At 49.7% G+C, this 18,591-nt stretch overlaps 1 protein-coding gene across 2 annotated transcripts in view; it reads left to right on the top strand.

Annotated features, from left to right (window-relative positions):
- The window catches only part of LOC119695155 (gamma-aminobutyric acid receptor subunit beta-4), a 76,417-nt gene that overhangs the window by 18,007 nt on the left and 39,819 nt on the right, over positions 1-18,591 (top strand). For both annotated transcript variants that reach the window (XM_038123097.1, XM_038123098.1), the window contains exon 3: positions 8,559-8,626. In XM_038123097.1, the coding sequence (XP_037979025.1) occupies positions 8,559-8,626 (68 nt within the window). The remainder of the gene's footprint in view (positions 1-8,558; positions 8,627-18,591) is intronic.

Genomic DNA, 18,591 nt, shown 5'->3' with positions numbered 1-18,591 from the left:
TAGCACCAGAACTGGTACAGAGATGGGACTTCTGGCATTGTAAAGAGTGTTTTTGAGGCTGTGATGAGTCCTGGGGGTTGGTCTGCTCAGAGAGTGACCTGGGGAGCTGGAGATGGGGCAGCTGCCTGTGGTGAATGTGTTCTGGTACACAGTTAAATACCCTGCTTACTTTTGCACCCAGGGGTTCAAAATATCTCATGTCTGTGTGCAATCCTTCCTGAAGAGCTGCCCCCTTCAAAAGCAGAGTAACCGGTGCTGGGCTGGGAAAGGAGGAGCAGGAGGGTGCCAAAGGCTTCTGAGCCTGCCCCAGCTGGAGGAGCAGAGTCTCTGGCAGTGCCCTGGCTGGCTCTAGGAGATGGGGCAAACACAAGCTCTGCGTAAAAGCAGAAGGACTGGGCTATTCCTGAGTCCATCAGAGCTTCCCAGGCGGGCAGAGCTGTGCCCCGGGGCCGCTCTGGCAGGGCCCCTGGAGAGATGCAGTTGCCTGCCAGGATCCTGACAGAGGTAGGAGGGAAGTCTTCTCAGGTGGAGCGATGTGGGGGTGGCTGATGAGCGTGGGCACAATGCTTCACGCTGCTGCTGGGGAGAAGAAGCCTGGCTTGTGTTGCTTTGCTGTCAGTCTACAACAGGCACTTGCTTGGCAAGCCCCGCTGTCCTCCTGCTACTACTCTTGGTGGAGGAGAGCTGGAGGGGCCTGGGATGCTCAGTGTCTCTGCTTTCCTGGGATTTGCTCGGTGTAAACACAGGGAAATGTGGTATTTCATAGTGGCAGCTCTGCAGAGAGGGATCCAACAGGGGCACACCAAGTGTGTGCCCCGCAGGCTGCAGAACCTCTGACCTGGTCCCTGTGGGTGCCCTGGGGACACAGGGAGGGCAGGTGAGCCATCCTCCAGGAGGCTGGAGCACTGCCTTCATCTGCCAGGGGTCAGGTCTGGATCCGCCTTCTGCCATGTCCCTGCTCCAACAAAGACTCCAGAGGCAGTGACACCCCTGCAAAGCAAGCTGCCCATTGTCTCAGCTGGGCACTGCCAGCTCTAAGGGATGGATGGGAGCTGGCACTCAGTCCTCTTGGTAAAGTTGCTCTTAAAGAGTTGATTGCTTGGACCACTGGTCAATGCCAGGTTGATGATGGCTGGTGAGGTGATCAGTTGTGTGTCTCTAAATTAGAGCTTGACAAACCTGAGAACTTATTTTCCTCTTGCTTTGCTGTAACCTTACCAAATGTGCATCACCTGGGCAAGAGATTCACAAGCAGAAGCTGTTGGAAGACTGTTTTCGTCACTGAGGATGAAACAGCTTTAAAAATCTATCTCCTGAATGTTGACCTAGGCCTCTTCCAAGAACAGATGATGGTCTGAGTAGTCAGTAACTGGGTTTTTTTTATGCTGAGAGCCCTGTGTGTGTGTGTGTGTACAGGTGCTCTGCTGGACTGGGTCCACTGGCAGTCCAGATGCTGTCAGGCTTGGTGTCGAGTCTCTTGTTCCATTTTTAAGCCTGTACATTTGAGAGTTTTGTTTTTATTCAGCTTGGGTAGCTGTCTACCCAACATCTTTTAAAATCAACCTTGATTTAGCTTCCTCTGTAATCCTTCAATCCCTCTGGGACAACCTTTACACTGTTTTTGCAGCCAGCTGATTGTTCTCTCTCACTTCCAAATTTCCATGGGATATTTGCAATATCCCACTCTAATACCCACTAATCCATTAAAAATACCCATGAGATAGATTAGGTAATCCACTGTGCCTCACAGATTGTTCTCCTTAACTCTCTGCTTCCCCTGGAACGGTCACAGAACGGGTGCTGCATCTGCCCTGGGAAAGCACTGTTCCTCCAGAAGGATCCCTCAGCGCTGGCTCAGGAGCAGGCACAGTTTGCTTGAGAAAATGTTCTGTGACTGTTCAGGTCCATAGGGAGGCTTCATGTGACAACAGGCTGGGACTGTGGCTGCTGTTATCCAGGTTAAGCTGTGTTTGCAAAGAGCATCTCAGGGAGCAGTGCTGGCAGGAACAGAGGTCAGCTCTGCCTGCTCTGCAAGGGCTGTGGCTCCTGGCTCCTCACTGAACAGGAGCCTCATTGCTTGCACCATGTTTGTGTTTGGATATTCCAAAAGTCTGCTCAAGAGCTGTGCTGTGGTTGTACCCTTCCTTAGATGTTCCATCCGACCTTTGTGCTGTCCTTGATATCCTAGTGAGAGCTTCCTCCAACTTGGCATTTTCCTTGGGAAGTCCCAACTATTCCCCTTTCTTAAATAAATATTTCAAGTTCAGTTGTCTGACTGGATGAGGTGACAATGCCAGGATGCCAGGAGAGGACAATGGCACGGGCTGGAAATGCCCATTATCCTCCTTGCACAGGGGGGTGCTGTGCCTGGTGTGGTGTAGATGGATGGAAACCACACCAGGGTTAGGCAAAATCTCATTCTGTGCATGGGCTCAGTGGTGCAAAAAGGGCTAGGCACTCCCTAAAGGAGTATGGGAAAATGTAGGAAACCTAAGAAATACCAAGGAAACCTAAGAAATACCCAAAATACCAAAACCATTTTCTACCAAATCTACTTGGAGAGCAGCTGCAATCTCCATGGGAACTAGTGGCGGTAGATATCCTTCCTGCCCCTGCAGAGCCATGAATCCATGGGGAAAGAGCAGGCATTGACATCCCCAGACACCCTGGAGGCCAGGGCCCTGTCTTTGGCTCCAAAATCCCACTGAGAGATTCCTCAGTAGTGACAAGTCCCTCATAAAACCTGTTCCCCCCCCCACCCCAGCCAAAAATCCAATGCCAGATTTCCTGACTTGCCTTGAGACCATCTTTCCTTTTGGTCGAGTATAACATTGCCCAAAAGTGTAAAGCCATGGAGGGCTTTGCCCTTTTAAATCCAAGGGATTCCATGGGGTGACCAGCTGGGAGTAGAGGGAGAGCTCCAATATCAGCCTCTGAATGTGTTTGACGGTTCTGGCTGTTGTGCTAAACCTGGCAAAATAACGCACAGCATTGGCTGTGTTTGGGGGAGAGATCATGGAAATAAGAGTGGAAAAAAACAAGTGGGAAAAGGATTGGAAAGTGTTAAATGGATGTTTAAACCTGAATTTTATTGGAAAAGTTTGAGTAGGTTCTTAAGGGCCCCTGCTGAACTCGGTGCTTCTAGATGTCACTGCAAATCAGAGGTGCTGGATGAAAGTGGTTCCCAGAACATTTCTGCTTTCATGATACATGGTCAGCTTTTCTTGTTCCTCAAGCAACGTTAACACTAAACTGAGTTTGTGCTTGATGCTGTACATAAGCTAAAATAAAAGGAAAGGAACAGGAAAATCAGTGTTGAGAAACTTCTTTGTGATTTGGCTTGTGTAGCCTGCTGGGCTGGCATCTTTTAGATGTTCTCTCACTGCTGTAGCAGAGCCTTGGCCCTGAGATCTGTAAGCACAGCTATTTTGCAGACAGCAATTTGTGAGCTCCTCTTGCAATCTTCCTGTGTGCTGAAAACCCAGGAGCATTTCCATTCTGCCTGCACTGGAGTGTAGTAAATTTGAGTGTCCTGACAACAGGCTGGCCTCTGAGTTATCTTGTGGGTGGTTTCAAAAAACTATGGCACAGGACTAATTAGTCCATCAGCCAAAAATGATTCAAGGCTATCTGTTTTGGGAGGGCCAGAGGGAGATTTATGAAGAGGATGAATGTTTTCATCCTGGCAGCAGCTCCTCAGCCAGCGACAAGCCCGGTGCTGGATGTGCTGCCTTCTGCACCTCCAATTACCTGGGAGCTCTTGGCTCCCAGCTAACCATGTCTGTCAGGCCTTGTGTAACCAGCCCATGACGTGAGCCCTGGCTCTGAGCTGTAAAAACACAAAGCCAGGCTGCCCCGAGGTCCAGTGTTAGGAACAAAGCAGAAGAGCAGCCTGGGTGAGCCATTTTCTGCAGGAAGGACGAGTGGATGCTGAATGCCCCTGCCTCGTTGAGGAGTGTGGAGTGAAGATGAGAGGGAAAAGTCCTGGCAGTGGAATGACAGGCTGTGTGCTGGTCGTGCCTGTGGTGAGGCTGAGATTGCCCCAAGTGCTGGTCCTGTTGGGTGGGGGGTCACTGAAAATGTGAGAGGCACTGTGGTGCCATGGTCCTTCATCAGCAAACCTGGCTCTCCTCCTGCCTGCCTGCACCAGCCTGTCTGTGCAGAAACACTTCCACCAGACAGTGCAGGGCAGCCTTGTCTGGGACTGGCTGGTTTGGGGCTGCCCTTCATCTTCTTGAGGGTTTGGAGTGAGGAGCAGAGCTTTGCATGGATGGAGTCTCATGCCTATGGGTGTTTACCATGGCAGGGTAAGGCACAGACCTGTTCTATATGTAAGTTTAGTAACTGAAGCCTCTAATTTTCTCTGGTTGGCTTTGTTTACTCAGCAGAAGACCTAAAAGCAGCTTTCCTGCTGCTGCAGGGATCTCAGAGACTGGTGATGCCACAGGCAGGGTGCAAGCAGGGAATGCTGAGGCTCATGCACAAAGCTGTCTTGAATAATTTCTCCTCTTGTCCAGAAGAGACAGGGCTGTGCTCGCTCCTGCTGCACGCGTGATGCACTCCAATGACAGGAGCTCAGCTGCCCCTTTGCCATCTCCAACCTCCTCCACAGAGTGAGCAGCTCCCAGGATGGCTGCAGCGGGTTTGGAGATGTTTCTGTGGTTTTAGGAGGATTCTGTAGAGGAGAGATTGGTTTTTCTTTTGTCTCTACGAGTGTGTCGTTGCTTCAGCGGCTGGTTTGTGGATACCAGGCTTTAAAATAGAGATGTAGACAAATTGGCAAAAGGCCAGAGGAGAGCAGCACTAATTGTCAGAGCTTTAGAAAACATGACCTCTGAGGAGAGGTTGAAGAAATCAGGTGCATTTAATCTAGACAAGGCAGTATGGGTGGGGGAGGGAGGGGGATGTCATGGTTTCTCAGAACATAAAAGCTGTTGTTAAGGAAGGATGATTGATTTATTCTTTCACTATTGTGGAGGGGGGGGAATGGTGAGACCAAACTACATTTTAACTGCAGAGAAGATTTGGTTTGGATATCTGGAAAAAGCCTTCAGTGCAGTGAAATGTGGGAAGGTATTGTTCAGGGAAGCTGTGAAATTTCTGACACCCTGTTAATGCCTTTGTTCCTGTAGTTCAGACTAAAGGGTAATTTTCAGGCTGATCCCTGTCCCTCAGCAACTGCAAACCTCGGCTCTGCCAGCAGGACCAAGTCCACGTGGTCAGGAATGCAGGAACCAGGAACCTTAAAGCCCTGGCTGCTGTTCATAAAAATGATGTGGCTTCAGTGGACCATAACTGGAGCTCTGTTCTCCTGCCCACTGGTTTGGAGTCTCTTTGGCTGTGTCTGATGAGTTGCAGTTGGAGATCTGAAGGCAGAGAATCCCGAGCTTTCTCTAGTGTTGACTTCCTTGGGTGGGAGTGAAGAGGGGACAGCTTGGACCTCAGCTCCGGGCAGCTGCCTGTGTGATCACCCCTCTGTTCCACTGGATTTTGTGTTTTTGTCTTCAGTGAGCTCAGAACCAGGCTGAGTTCTGGGAGAGATGTCCCAGTCCAGGCTGCCATCACCTCTGGCTGGTGCGCAGGCACACACAGGCTTGGAAACACAACCTTTCCCCTACACTTGTGCCAAGTTATTTCCGTTAGCAACGTGACTCCAGATGCTGGGGTTTGATGCATTATAAAATAAAATGTGAAAGTAATAACTGGTTGCTGGGAAAATATTGCAGATTAGCACAACTTGTTCTCTATCTTGACTGTGTTTATATTTGACAAGTATCACTTGCAGAAAAAGGACAGGTTTTATTATAACTCTTTTGTCTGCTTCGCTTCCAACTTCCTGAGTGCATTATTCTCAGGCATCAAACTACTTTCAGGACAAAATGTTGGTGAACTCGCCAGTGGTGGTGAGAAATAGGGATGTGTGAGGGTGCCATTCACTGGTCCAAGTGGCAGAATTTCTCACACTCCCTCACTCGTGATGTTGCCTATAAATCCTTCCCAGGCAGAAGCTTTTTCTTTAAGGGGAGGAAGCCTAGTTCTTTGTACCCACTGGCAAGGCACAGATAAAAGCATGGGTCTTTAATATCAGGTTTACTTATTTTGCCCTGTCCCAAATCCACAAATGCAGAGTTCTGTCTCTTCTGGACCAATCTACAGATGATGTTATCCCATATTTGAAATACCCTACTTTTGTATCCCTCTTGCCTGAAGCTATTAACATTGGCAGAATTGATGTCCTTTGTTTATTTTTCTGTACTACCTAAAGTCTGAATGTTGGGCACCAGCTGGCCTGGTTTTCCATTGGGCTGCCCTGAGAGTCAGGACATATTTTAGTGTTGGCTGTGTCCATGCTCCCGAGTGCCTGTCCTGAGCAGACTGGGAGCCAGCAGGGCTGGAGAAGGTGAAATGGCTTCCCTGGCATCAAGATAAATAGGTGCAGTAAAGGCAGGACTTGCATTTCACTGTTTGTAGGACAGTCACACACAGGAGCCCATGGGCTGCACACCCCAGGGCTCGCAGGTGGGCACTGGAGCCTCCCAAATTCTCTGATAGATGGGATGTGGAGGAGTCGGCAGTGCCAAGAGGAGCCCTGCTGACTCTGCAGGGAGCTGATCCCTCCAGCCCAGAGCTGCTCCTGGAGCTGGGAGAGGGGAGCTCTGGAGCTCGTCCCTGGCTCTGAGTCACTGCATGACCCCGGGCACTCGGATACCACGGTGATGAACACAGCACAACTGTCTGCATGGATAGAATGGACTGCACAGGCTCTGCGTTTGACAGATATCTGTGTCTCCCCACTGCCAGTGCTCCCCTGCTCTCACCACCAGCCCGCTCTACGTGGGGGAAGAGCCCTGGTTGCTGCTGGGGAAGGAGGGGATGCACAGCCACAGTGACACAAGCACTGGTGGGGACGGGCTGCAAGCCGAGCAGGCAGTGGGGCACCCTTGGAGGGAGCAGCACTGCATGGCAGAAAGGCTCTGGAATGGGAATGTGGCTTCTGCCAGGCTCTGCTGCATCCCTGTGCGTGGCCCTGACTCTCCTCCTGTAACTAATTAGCCTGCAAGATCCTCAGGGCAGCGCTGACTTCCTCCTCCTGCTATGGCTTCTATCACAAGGCCCTGATTTCAGGGCAAAAAAAAGACAAACTATCAAAGTGAGACTTCCTTAAAAGCTTTGCTGTGCCTGTGTCAGCCTCTGGCACAAAGAGGCTGCGGGAGAATCGTGTCTCCCTGGCGTGACTGTTGGTTATTTTCCCACCTGGCTCCCTTGTGAAGGATGAAGGCACAAGCACAGCTGAGATGTGTCTGGGAGTGTGGCTGTGATGGGATCTTCAGAGGCTCCACGAGGTCTCCTGAGCTCCCCTGCCTCGGGCACCCTGTCAGCCAGCCCGGGGTGCTGGAGCCTGCACTGCCTCTTTAAGGAGATTTGCATAGCAGGGCCTAATTACAGTGGTTGATTCTGATGTTTTCAGTGTTGTTCATATTCCATTAAAGGATAATGCTGCTTAATTTGCAGCAGAGGGTCTCGGTGAACAGCACACCCAATCACAAGGCACCCCTAATGACACTGCTTCCCTACTTCTGGTAACACATAATTAAAAAATCACTCCATTTCCAGTTGTGTGGTTCTCCCCTCTCCCCCAATCTCCTAATTACTTTCTAAGCCATTTCATGATTATCTGTAAATATTTCAGCACTTAGATCTACTAATGAGTGCATGGAAGAGTTAATACCTTGAGTGGCACAACTGCTTGCCTTTGCCCTTCTAGTGATGCATTGCAAAGGATCATTTTCCACCTTGCATGTGTGGGAAAGGGGCTTTTCTTGGGGTTGGGATTGGGTTTGTGCTCTGCCTTTGGGGTCATGGGCCTGAGCAGGGGAGGGGTAACATGCAAAACCCCATTTCCAGCTGCAGGAGGGTTTTTGCTGGGCTTGGTAGTGGGTGTGTACCTCACTGTAAATTGTTTTATGTGGCTTAAATCCCACAGTAAGGACTGCCCTGTTCTCTAATCCGAGCTCTGCTCTGAAAAAACACCTTACAAATGCTGCTTTTTCACTTCACAGATCTGTTTCCTGTACTTGTCTGGTGCCTTGGGTATTAAAACTCACTTGGGACTTTCAGTCTGAGTACTCAGAGCCAGCAGAGTGATGGAGGAGTGAGCTGGAGGATGTTTCCTGCCCGTGGCTTGCATGGCCTTGGGTGCTGAGTTCTTTGTATGGTCAATCAGGACCACCTTGTGCAAGCCCACTAGGAGCCTGCTGATGGTCTCTGAAGGGATTATTTGGAATAACCAGAGATAATTGTGTTACTAGGGGGTAATTAAGTTCCAGAATTAAAAAAAAAAAAAAGAAAAATCAAGCTTAGGCTGCACTGCTCCTTGGGGTGAGTCTGTAGGTCTGGGAGCGAGAGAAATCAAATCACTTGAGCACATTCAATTGCGTGATACTCAGGGAATGTGGGGCTGCTTGGAATCAAACCCATGCATTTCTAGACAATTCTTATATTGCAGATAAGAGAGGAGGACTTGAATGTGGTCCTCACCCGGCCTCTTTGTGTTTCAGGTAACCCTGTCACAGTGGGAATGAGCATCCACATCTCCAGCATTGACCAGATCTCTGAAGTCAACATGGTAAGTTTGGAAAGAAAGAGAAAAATAAAAAAAAAGAAAGAAAGGGGAAAAAACAACAACTATAAACTGTTCTTCCATTTTCTGGCTGAGATTTACTTCCAAGACAGTGGTTTCTTGGAGGCATCTGCATCTCTGCTGGCACCTCTGGAGCTTGTGCCATCCCATCTCGCCCAGAGTAGATTCTTATCCTTTCTATGCTGGTTGCACAGACATCTCCCCAAGTCAGAAAAGTTTATGTCTTAAAAAAGTGGATGTGAATTGTACTTTTTGGTTGATACAAAGCTGACTTTATGGTCAGTCTGTCCCGACCACGTTGAAAACAGTGAGTTTTCATTTGCTGGTGGTAATTCAACATTTCCTTGGAGATCTGCACTGGAAAGAGAGGCTTCTAATGGAAATCTGGTTTTGGGTGGCATTGATAGATTGGAGCTTTTCACACCACTGTGAACAAAAACAAAAAAAAAAATTAAAAATTAGCTGCTCAGGTAGCAATGGTTTGGGGTGAAATCTGTGAAATTTGTTGATTACTTTGGTCATGGTTTAGGTTCACATAAAGGACTGTCCCTCAGAAGTCCTCAGCACCCAGCAGAGGACATAGACTGTGTTGTAATTGCCTAAACTTGCCTTTCTCCCTCCTGTCCAGAGGCTTTTCCTCCAGACTCTGCTCCTTTCCCAGAGGCTGAGTGGAGGGGGAGGCTGGTGGAGGGGGAGTGGAGGGAGAGAAGTGGTTCAGTTCCTGTCCAGTTCCTCCCTTCCTGGCCCGTGCAGGAGGATCCTGGGCTGGGTTAGAGCTCTTGCAGTTCAGGTCAATTAAAATCCTGCTCTCCCCCTGCTCCTGTCCCATTTCTCTGTCTCTGGCCTCTCCTGCCCTGTTTGCCTGACCCACCAGCTCTTCTGAGGAGGGAGGTGACACAACCTGACCAGTTGGTTTTGTTCCCAAGCTGCCTCAAAAGCCTGAATTCGTGTTGGAATGACCCAGAGGGAAGAGCCAGCCATGGACCTTTATGTTCCTGAGTGAAAGTTCCTTTTGCTGACTCTGCTACCATCCCACCCTCACCTGAATTCTCTGTGTGACCTGCAGCACCTCACTGCAGTGACAGTGACACTGGGCAGTGCCTGTGGCCCTAGATTTGGGTTCAGAGGCACTGGGTGGCTGTGCTTGAGTTTAGGCTCAGTTTAGCAGGGCCAGATGGTTTAACCTAGATCCATCTGTCTTGCCTGTCAGGCCTCAACTCAACTTTGAGTCATCTCCTCCCCCAGGCTCAGCTTGGACCTGGGTGTTGAGGAGGGCTGGAGCAAATGTCACCCTCCTGCTAGAGCCAGGATGGACAGTTTGGGCTCTGGACTTGTGCCTTAAGACCAAGACTTGCACAAACATAACTGGGAGGGGGTGAGGGGTTGTTCCTCAGCTGCAGCCACTGCCCCTGTGAGCCTGAGCAGCTCTGTCCCAACACAGGAGGGAGCTGGAGCTGCTGGAGCCAGTCCAGAGGAGGCACCAGGGTGAGCAGAGGGATGGAGCAGCTCTGCTGGGAGGAAAGGCTGGCACAGCTGGGTTTGCTCAGCCTGGAAAAAAGCCAGATTAGGGGTGGCCTTCCAGTACCTGAAGGGAGCCCACAAGAAAGGTGGAGAGAAACTTTTTACAAGGGCTGGAGTGACAGGATGAGGGGGAATGGATTCACACTAAGAAAGGAGGTTCACATTGGATCTTAGGAAGAAATTCTTCCCTGTGACGGTGAGCAGGCCCTGGCACAGGTGCCCAGAGCAGCTGTGGCTGCCCCTGGATCCCTGAAGTGTCCAAGGCCAGGCTGGATGGGGCTCTGAGCAGCCTGGGACAGTGGAAGGTGTCCCTGCTATGGCAGAGGGCTGGAACAAGATGACCTTTAAGGTCCCTTGCAATCCAACCATTCTGTGAAGGCAGCTGAGCCCTGCAGAGGCTGGTGCAGGACAAACCTCCTGCTGGAGAGGTGTCCAAGGGCTACAGGGGCTGATCAAGTGCTTTGTCCAGCAGGTGAGAGCAGCTGTGGCCAGGCACACAGTACCATTGTCCCAGCAGCACTTTCCAACCCTTGCCATGTAAATGTGGTGCTCTCCCCTCTGCTGTGAGCCCCTGCTCCCCTCTGGCACACAACTGGGGGAGAAACAGTCATAATAATAACAGTAATAATCTCTCTGTGATGCACAGATTTCCTGGCATAGACCTTCCTCCACATGCTGCTCTGGATCCTGCAGAATTTGAGCAGCACAGTGATGGACACTGAGTGATTTGATGGTGGTGGCATGGTTGTGGTCAGGCTGGGCACCACTGCCCATGCCACACTCCTATGGATGTGTAGAAATTTCACTTCCAGGCTTTTGATTATCCCTCCTGGCTCTCTGTTTGACAAGAAAAATGTCCTGCCCATCTTTCCTGCATAGATTGGGGCAGGGGGAAAGGGTGTGGAAAGGTTTGGGGATGGCAGATGAGGTGGCTGTAGGTGAGAATTTGTTCAGGATCAAGATCTCTGAGCACCGTGGTAAGGCAGCTTCAAAAAGGGGTTAAGAATCAGAATCATCTTAAAGAACAAACATTTAGGGAGCAGTAGAGTTCTCATGTGATGTAAGTTTCCAGGCTGAAGGGATTTTATGTTCATCATTCTTCTGTGTGACAGATGCCCCGGGGAGAGGGCTGTGTTTTACCCCCACTCTGGACATGGATATTGGCAAGAAAAACAAGGCATTTTTTTGGCATCATGCGTGCTTGGGAAAGGAACTGTGCAATGAATAAATTAAAGGCACACAAGTGAAGCTGGGTTGTCATGGTGACCAAATAGCTTCCATTGTTCCACAAGGAGTGTTATTACTTACTACCCCTTGTAGGATAATTAATTAATCCTCAGACATCCTTTTGGGAACAATGGCCCTGGTGCTGGGGCTGGGCAGGCTGAGAAGAGCCCCCGGCTCTCCCAGGCCTTTCCCTGGGACTCCTGGCGCCTGCTGGCTGCCTGGTGGTGGGGAACAAGTGCTATCAGTGACCAGGCATTGCATGCTTCCAAAAGCTGCTTTCCACAGGAGTCCAGCTGGCTGTGGAGCTGTGGAGCAATCCAGCTCCATCCACGAGGACTCCTTGCCCTCAGTCCCACGGGAGCCGTGTTCCCAAAGTGAAGACGTGGTGACATCCCTGTCCTGGAGGACACAGGGCTCTCTGAGAAGGCAGCACAGTGACGTCCTTCTGCTGGATGTTCCCAGACACTCTGACACACAGAACACTTTGCAGCTGTCTGTAGGTGCCATGTGTGCTCTGACACCCAAAGCTGATGCACCTCCAGCTCCCCGAGGGCCATTCCCAGATCCTGTGCCATGCCAGGCTGCAGGGTGTCCATAGGTACAGTGGCAACCTTCTCCCAGTCACAAGAGACCAAAACTGCAGCCCTTCTTTTACAAAGTGTCCCCTCCTGGTTCGTGGCAGCTGCTGCCTGTGTGTGGTCAGCCATAGTTTCAAGCTCACTTTCTAGAGTGCTGCTTTCTTGCTGTGTACCCCCCTCTGCATGGCCAAGCAACGCTGAGCTGCAGCCTCTGTTCTTGTCAGTGATTAGAAGGATTATTTGCTGAGCCAAGATCAGTGACATCAATTGAAATGTCTGGGGATGGATGCCAGGGGCCAGGCCAAATAGGTATTGGAGAGGGCACATTTGAGTGGCAGACCCTCTGGGAAGTGCTGATCCATGAAGATGAAAGGCCTTGCTGGAGTCTTTTCATCTCCTGTACACATTTGCAAGTTGGGGATTTGAAGGCAGGCTGAGAGGAGGAATGTCTTCCTGCTGCTGTTGAGCAGCTCAGGTGAGCCATGAAGGACAGAGGGATGGTGGCTGCTGGATAGCTCACCCAGCCCATCTCCTTGGAGGTGACCTGGGACTGAGTTGCAGTGAGCAGGGTGATGTCTGGAATGGCTACCTAGAGCAGAGTTAAAATAATAAAGTGGGTATTTATGAAAGGCCTTTAACAGGCACGCCTTGGGCAGTGCAGGAGCCTCGCAGAGGCTACACCCAATATGGATGATGGTCACGAGTTCTTTGGGCAGATATGAGTTTGGTCCATTTGCATATCAGAGGTTCATTCCCCAATTACAGCTTCAGGTAATGAAGTCACATTGCTCAGTCTGCTTCCCCCCGGTTCACTTTTGTTTATACCTTTTGGGGCTGTGATGGTGTCCTTGGCTCTCAGGCCTGGAAGGATTGTTCTGTCTGACCAAACTGAAGAGAGCTTCCCAACACTCTGCATGGAGTTCAGAGCTTCACACTAATGCAATGCAGCATCTGAAAAATAGAAAAGCTAAAAACTCAAGGCACCAAGGGAACAGCCTGCAGGTGTTTATGGGCTCTTGTTGGTGTGCAGTGGCACTGGGGCAGTGACACTTTCAGGTCTCTTGGTGTGGTGCCAGGTTACTGAGGAGTCCAGCAGCATGTCTGAGCTGAATGAAGAGCTCTGGCAGTGTGGAGCTCGTGTCACACTCAGTTGGAGCAGGCTGGGGGTGTCTGTTCTTGTGCTTCATGGCCTGAATGCTGCCCAGAGTCGCTCACCTCAAGGGTCTGGTTCTAGGGGTGCAGTTCTGATGGTGTCCAGCACCAATGGCTTCAGAAAGAGCTTCCTCCACTGCTGGATGTCCTTCTGTCCAGCTGAGGACTGGCCTGCTCAGGGTGTGCTGTATATTCCTGCATGGTGGGACTAACCAAGGACTAATCCTTCCAACTCAGCCTTTTCCCTCTCTGGGCAGCCCGTGAGGATGTATTTTCCTAGCGCCAGACAGTTCAGACTCCCTTGAAGTATTAATGAACTATTTCAATAAGGAAAACTACCAGAAGTTTTGTATGCATTTGAAATAAGAGGAGGTTACCCTTCATAAGGCTTCAATTTTCCTGCCCTGTGATCTGTGCAGTCCTAAACCTGCTCCCTCCTGTGTCTGCACACCGTGGACAGCTCGGAGCATCCAGCCATTATAGTCATGATTTCTTTGTGCCTCCTATAATTTATTCATCCCAAGATGCTCTCCTACATCTGCAATAACATCATTTCAGTTTGTTATAGCACCAGCTTTAAAGTTTTATAAACCCGGTGACAAGTTGAAAAGTTACAAGAGGATTGTTGCAGAGGGCTAGTGTAGGAAACAAGGCTTCCAGACAAAAACATTTGCAGGAATAGGGCTGTGAAAGGAAGAGTGCCTGTGGGATTGCCAATTCCTTTTGCTGGGGGACAGCCTGCAGTGGGGAGGGGTTAGGGGTCAGGGCATGGGGCTTGGCAAAGCTGACCTTGATGTTTTGCTTCAGAATGGTCTGGGTTGGAAGGGATTTAAAGCTCATCTCATTCCAAACCAGGACACTTCCCACTACCCCAGGTTGTTCCAAGTCCCATCCAACCTGGCCTTGGACATTTCTAGAGGCTGCCACAGCTTCTCTGGGCAATCTCTTCCAATGGCTCACTGCTTCCCAGCCCTGTGCCCCTGCTGCCAGGCTGTGCCTTGTTGGAGTGACTGCTCTGGTGCTGGCACTGGATCTCTTGGAGGTTACAGCAGGAAGCATCGTGGCTGTTATTTCCCAACTTCTCAAAGCTTGCTTGAAAAACAAGCTGTCTGGTTTGGCAGATTTCCCTGCTGAAGAGATGTAAAGCATGTCTCCAGATAACCATGAGCTGCAAGGGTTTTCAATTGGCTTTTAACCCAAAATGGAGTGGACCAGGTTTTGTGTAAGAGTGTTCTTGACCAGGACAGTTCATCCTCTGACCTGTTATGTCATCATCAGTGGGGCATCACTCTTCTCACTACATCAAATTTTCCATCTTTTGGGCATGCTTGAAATAGACTTTGTGGTAGAAGGTGCCCTGAGCAGGCTTTGCAGTTCTGGAAATAAAATTTTTGCTGGAATATATGTACAGCTGCAATACTGGACAAACCCAACTTTGCTGCAATAGGCCCTTGAAAAGGATTTTCCATTGGTGTAGATGCCTTGAGCTTTAAAAACCAATATTTTAAAGAAGAAAATTCTACTATTATGCAGTCCCTTTTAGTGCCATCTACTCTCTTCAAATGTGTCAATGTTTTCCTTACTCTTAATTGAAAATGTTCTGTTTTGTTGCTGTCTCTTTTCAATGGAGAAATGACATGCAGATACTTCTCAGTCTCTATGTCCTTGGGTATCCAAATGTTTTTTAAAAGCAAAGGTTAGAGCATTTAAATCCTGCAGTCATCCGAGTTTTCTGGAGTTATGTGCTGTGAGATACAAGTATGACACGACACTCCCGCGCTGCAAATGTTTCTCTGTAGCCTTGGGTATCCCCAGCCCTGTGACACTGTGGTATCTAAACTCTGCGTGTGTGCACACATCACATCTTGGCATTCAAGGCTGCTGAATATTTAGGACTGCCAAAATATGGGAAAACTAGGAGGTTGATGCTGAGCTGCAGCAGGTGCCCTGTCATGGTGCTGCAGGGGATTTAGTCCTGTTGGACTGCTGGAGGCTCCTGGGATGGAAGTGTTGTAGGTAGCAGAGGGGGCTGTGGGGCCTTGCTGGTGGAGAAGGATTCAGAGGGCATTCACGTTGGATATCATGAAAAATTTCTTCACTAAATGAGTGGTTAGGAATTTGAACAGGCTCCCCAGGGAAGTGGTAAAGTCACCATCCTTGGCAGTGCTCAAAAACCAAGCAGACCTGGCAGTGTGTGGTACGGTTTAGTGGCCATGGGGATGTGTGGTCAAAGGTTGCACCTGATGACCTTGGAGGTCTTTTCCAACCTTATTGATTCGATGAGTCTTGATCTGCTCATGGTGAGGATGGTAGAGCTCTGACTTGGGGTGGGCTATCCCTACAGGCATGGGCAGGTGGGGTTTTGTGCTTTTCATGTGCACAAAGGGCTTCTGTGTGATCTAAACCAGGGTATTGCAACAGGCAGCCGGGATGGAAGGTTCCCTCAGGGCTGGAAGGGCCTGTGCCCTCCTCTGCTGGGGTCACACAGCTCTTGTCCCGTCAGCTCCTGGTGTGTGGGGCTGCAGTGCATGGGATGGCTGGAAATCAAGCACTGCTGCTTCTGTGCAGGTGAAACCGCATCTCCTGGAGGGGAGAGTCACCAGGGGAGGCAGAGGTCCATGTGCACACTGCCGTCAGTCACACAGGCACGCTGGGGACCTGCTCACTTAGCTTCTCCAGCAGGGGCAAGTGGGAGACACACGACCTCGACCACTTGGCTGGCTGAGGGACAGCAGCAGCATACTGATGCTTCTTCCTGCTGCTGGAGAGATGTTTGGAGCAACAAAAGATGGCTGTGGCTGGGTGGACAGCAACCTCCAAAGCACTCTGGACTTGGCAGCTTTGAGATGCTCTTGTTTGCATGCAGGAGGCACAACTGCCTGCTCTGTGGCTTGTCTGGAGAGAGAGCAAGAGTAGAAATGCACTGAGCTCCAGAGACACCTTTGCAAAGCTGATGTCAGGGACACACCTCACCTGCCATCATTAGATTTGTGGTTAGGATTTTTTTATCCTTGCAGCAGCGATATTCTGTGAGTGCTGAGGCTTAGGGTGACTTTCACCAGCACTGACACTGCCTAAAAAGCCAAGGATCAGATGTGGACACCTGCTCACATCACACAACGCCCTTCTTTAACAGAATTCCCACTGGTTGTGCTGAAATATCCCTTGGACTGAGATGGAGTGTGAGGACAAGGAAAGCATCTGGCCTCAGGGGTGCTCTGCAGGGTGGTGGGGGGGGATTGGGGGCTCACGTTTAAACAAGGAGTGATCCCCTGTCTGCCTGAAAGATAGGGATGGTTCTTCCAAAGGGGTTGAATAAAATAGTCAAGAATAAAGTGAACTTGTGAAGGAGCCTGAGGTGCTCCCCATTCACTGCTTCTGAAATCAGTTGCAAAGAGATTGTCCCAGCTTAAAAGCTAGAAAATAGGTCAGTGTGACTCATATGTCAATATTTACTGCATTTATGGCAACTTGTAGAAGGGACAAATCTCGCCTGCCTTCCATAATACTTCACAAGTTCTCCCATGCCCATGACAGAGCTCTCCCCGTGCCCTTGCTCCTGGTTCTGCTGCGACTGCAGCGACAGCCCAGAGAATTCACTACTCCTGGAGTCCAGTTGCTAAGTAACAAGCCAAAGATCACCATGCAGTCTCTCCAAATGCTGTGGCCAGCTGGAAGCTGGATCTGCACAAAGCCCCAGGAATTCCTTTGGAGACAGAGGTCTCAAGGACTCGGTGCCTGAGGAGCAGGGAGCAGCCTGGTGGAGCAGCAGTCCTGCCACCAGGCAGCCTGAGGCTCCTCCTGTGAGGGGACACTCCACTGCTTCCCCAAAAAGGGCTCCTCTGTGCTTGTGCTGATGGGCTGTGACTTTTTCAACATTAATGATGACCTTGGATAAATATTTTTGTTGGCCAAATGGCACGATTTGGCCATAAGTAGGAGGTGATCTGTGGGAACCTTGCTGGAGCAAGATCTCAGTTGGGGAAGGACCGAACTGCTGGACAAGGGAATGATTCTCTCTCTTGCCCCTGAAGCTTTCTATTCTACTCTGCTTGTTTTTGCCTGGGGATCTTTCAGCATTCACCTGATATCTTAATGGGAGAGTTTGCAGGATCTCTTTGTCCACACGAAGGGAAATGCTGGGTTATGGCAAAGCTGTGGGGTGAAGTGGCTGATTCCCAGCCCAGACCTTGGGGTTTGCAGCGTGAATAAAACCTGGTGGTAACGCTTGTCAAGAGTGATTCCCCAGCGTGAGTCTCTATAGAATTCAGGGTGCCCCTGACACAGGGAGTAATTGGCATCTGACTCTACTGATTCAGAAGGCTGAACAATTGATTTATTGAAACTATACTATAACATTAATACGATATTAAAATGATACTAAAGAGATACTAAAAGGATACTATGGAAACGATACTAAAGAAAAACCTGTGACTGTCTGGGATAGCCAGGACACAGCTTTGAGTGATTGGCTGATGAATCAAAACAATCTTTAGTAGAATTTAATTGACAAATCACTTCAGGTAAACAATCTTCTTAACACATTCCACATGTGCAAGAACAACAGGAGCAGCAAGTAGAGATAAGAATTGTTTTCTCTTCTCTCTGTGCTTCTCAAGGGAAAAATCCCTTGAGAGAGAATTATGTCTCTCTCTGTTCAGAGAATGTGAATAGCACAAGTCTTTCCAGGGTGCTGCCCTCCCTGAGGAGCAGGGAGTCCTCCAGGACACATCTGAGCCTCGGCAGGGCTGAGCTGAGCCTGCTGCAGTGCTCAGAAGCAGAGTTCCCGTGCTCTGCTCTCGGGGAGTTCCCCAAACGGGGCCGTTTGGGTGCACTCAGAGCTCACTGAGCACTTGGGAGGTGCCTGCACCCCACGCCAGGAGAGGAGTCGTGCTGGGGAGGGGGAGAGGCTGTGGCTGCATGCTTTGCAGCGTGCCTTCAGCTGAACAGGGCTATGCATTGCAGTGCTCCATCTGTTCCTCTAGCAGCCGAGTTATCTTTAGCTCTGAACATGTCAGTGTTGTATGGTGCTGGTATGAACCACTTCAGCTTGCACCTCAGCATTCCTGTAGTAGTTAGAATTCCTACTGCAGAAAACTGCCTGGGATAATTTCCTCCCCCCGCCCCCTACCTTGCTTAAATTTTTATTCATGTTTTTACATGGGCAAAACTCCCCCAGCCTATATATATATTTTATATATATACATGTATTAAAAAGCTGGCTCTATTTGAGAGCAGTGTTCCAAACTGCCACCTGTTTCAATAGCAATGTTGCAGCATTGGAGAGGATTACGGCAGAATGCTAAAGCAGCTCTCCCCCCAAGTGAAAGCTTCGTCTGATTTGATTGAAAACCAAATTAGACCTTGAGAATCTGACCTTCTGACATCCTGTCATATATACATTTAAAGCACCCAGCAACAGAGAATGTATTTTGTGCAAGAGTGCCAGTACCTCAATATAGAACCTAAATC

The sequence above is a fragment of the Motacilla alba genome, chromosome 4A (genome assembly GCF_015832195.1).
Source record: "Motacilla alba alba isolate MOTALB_02 chromosome 4A, Motacilla_alba_V1.0_pri, whole genome shotgun sequence".
In the NCBI taxonomy this organism is placed as follows: Eukaryota; Metazoa; Chordata; class Aves; order Passeriformes; family Motacillidae; genus Motacilla; species Motacilla alba.
This window is presented reverse-complemented; position numbering and strand designations above follow the sequence as displayed.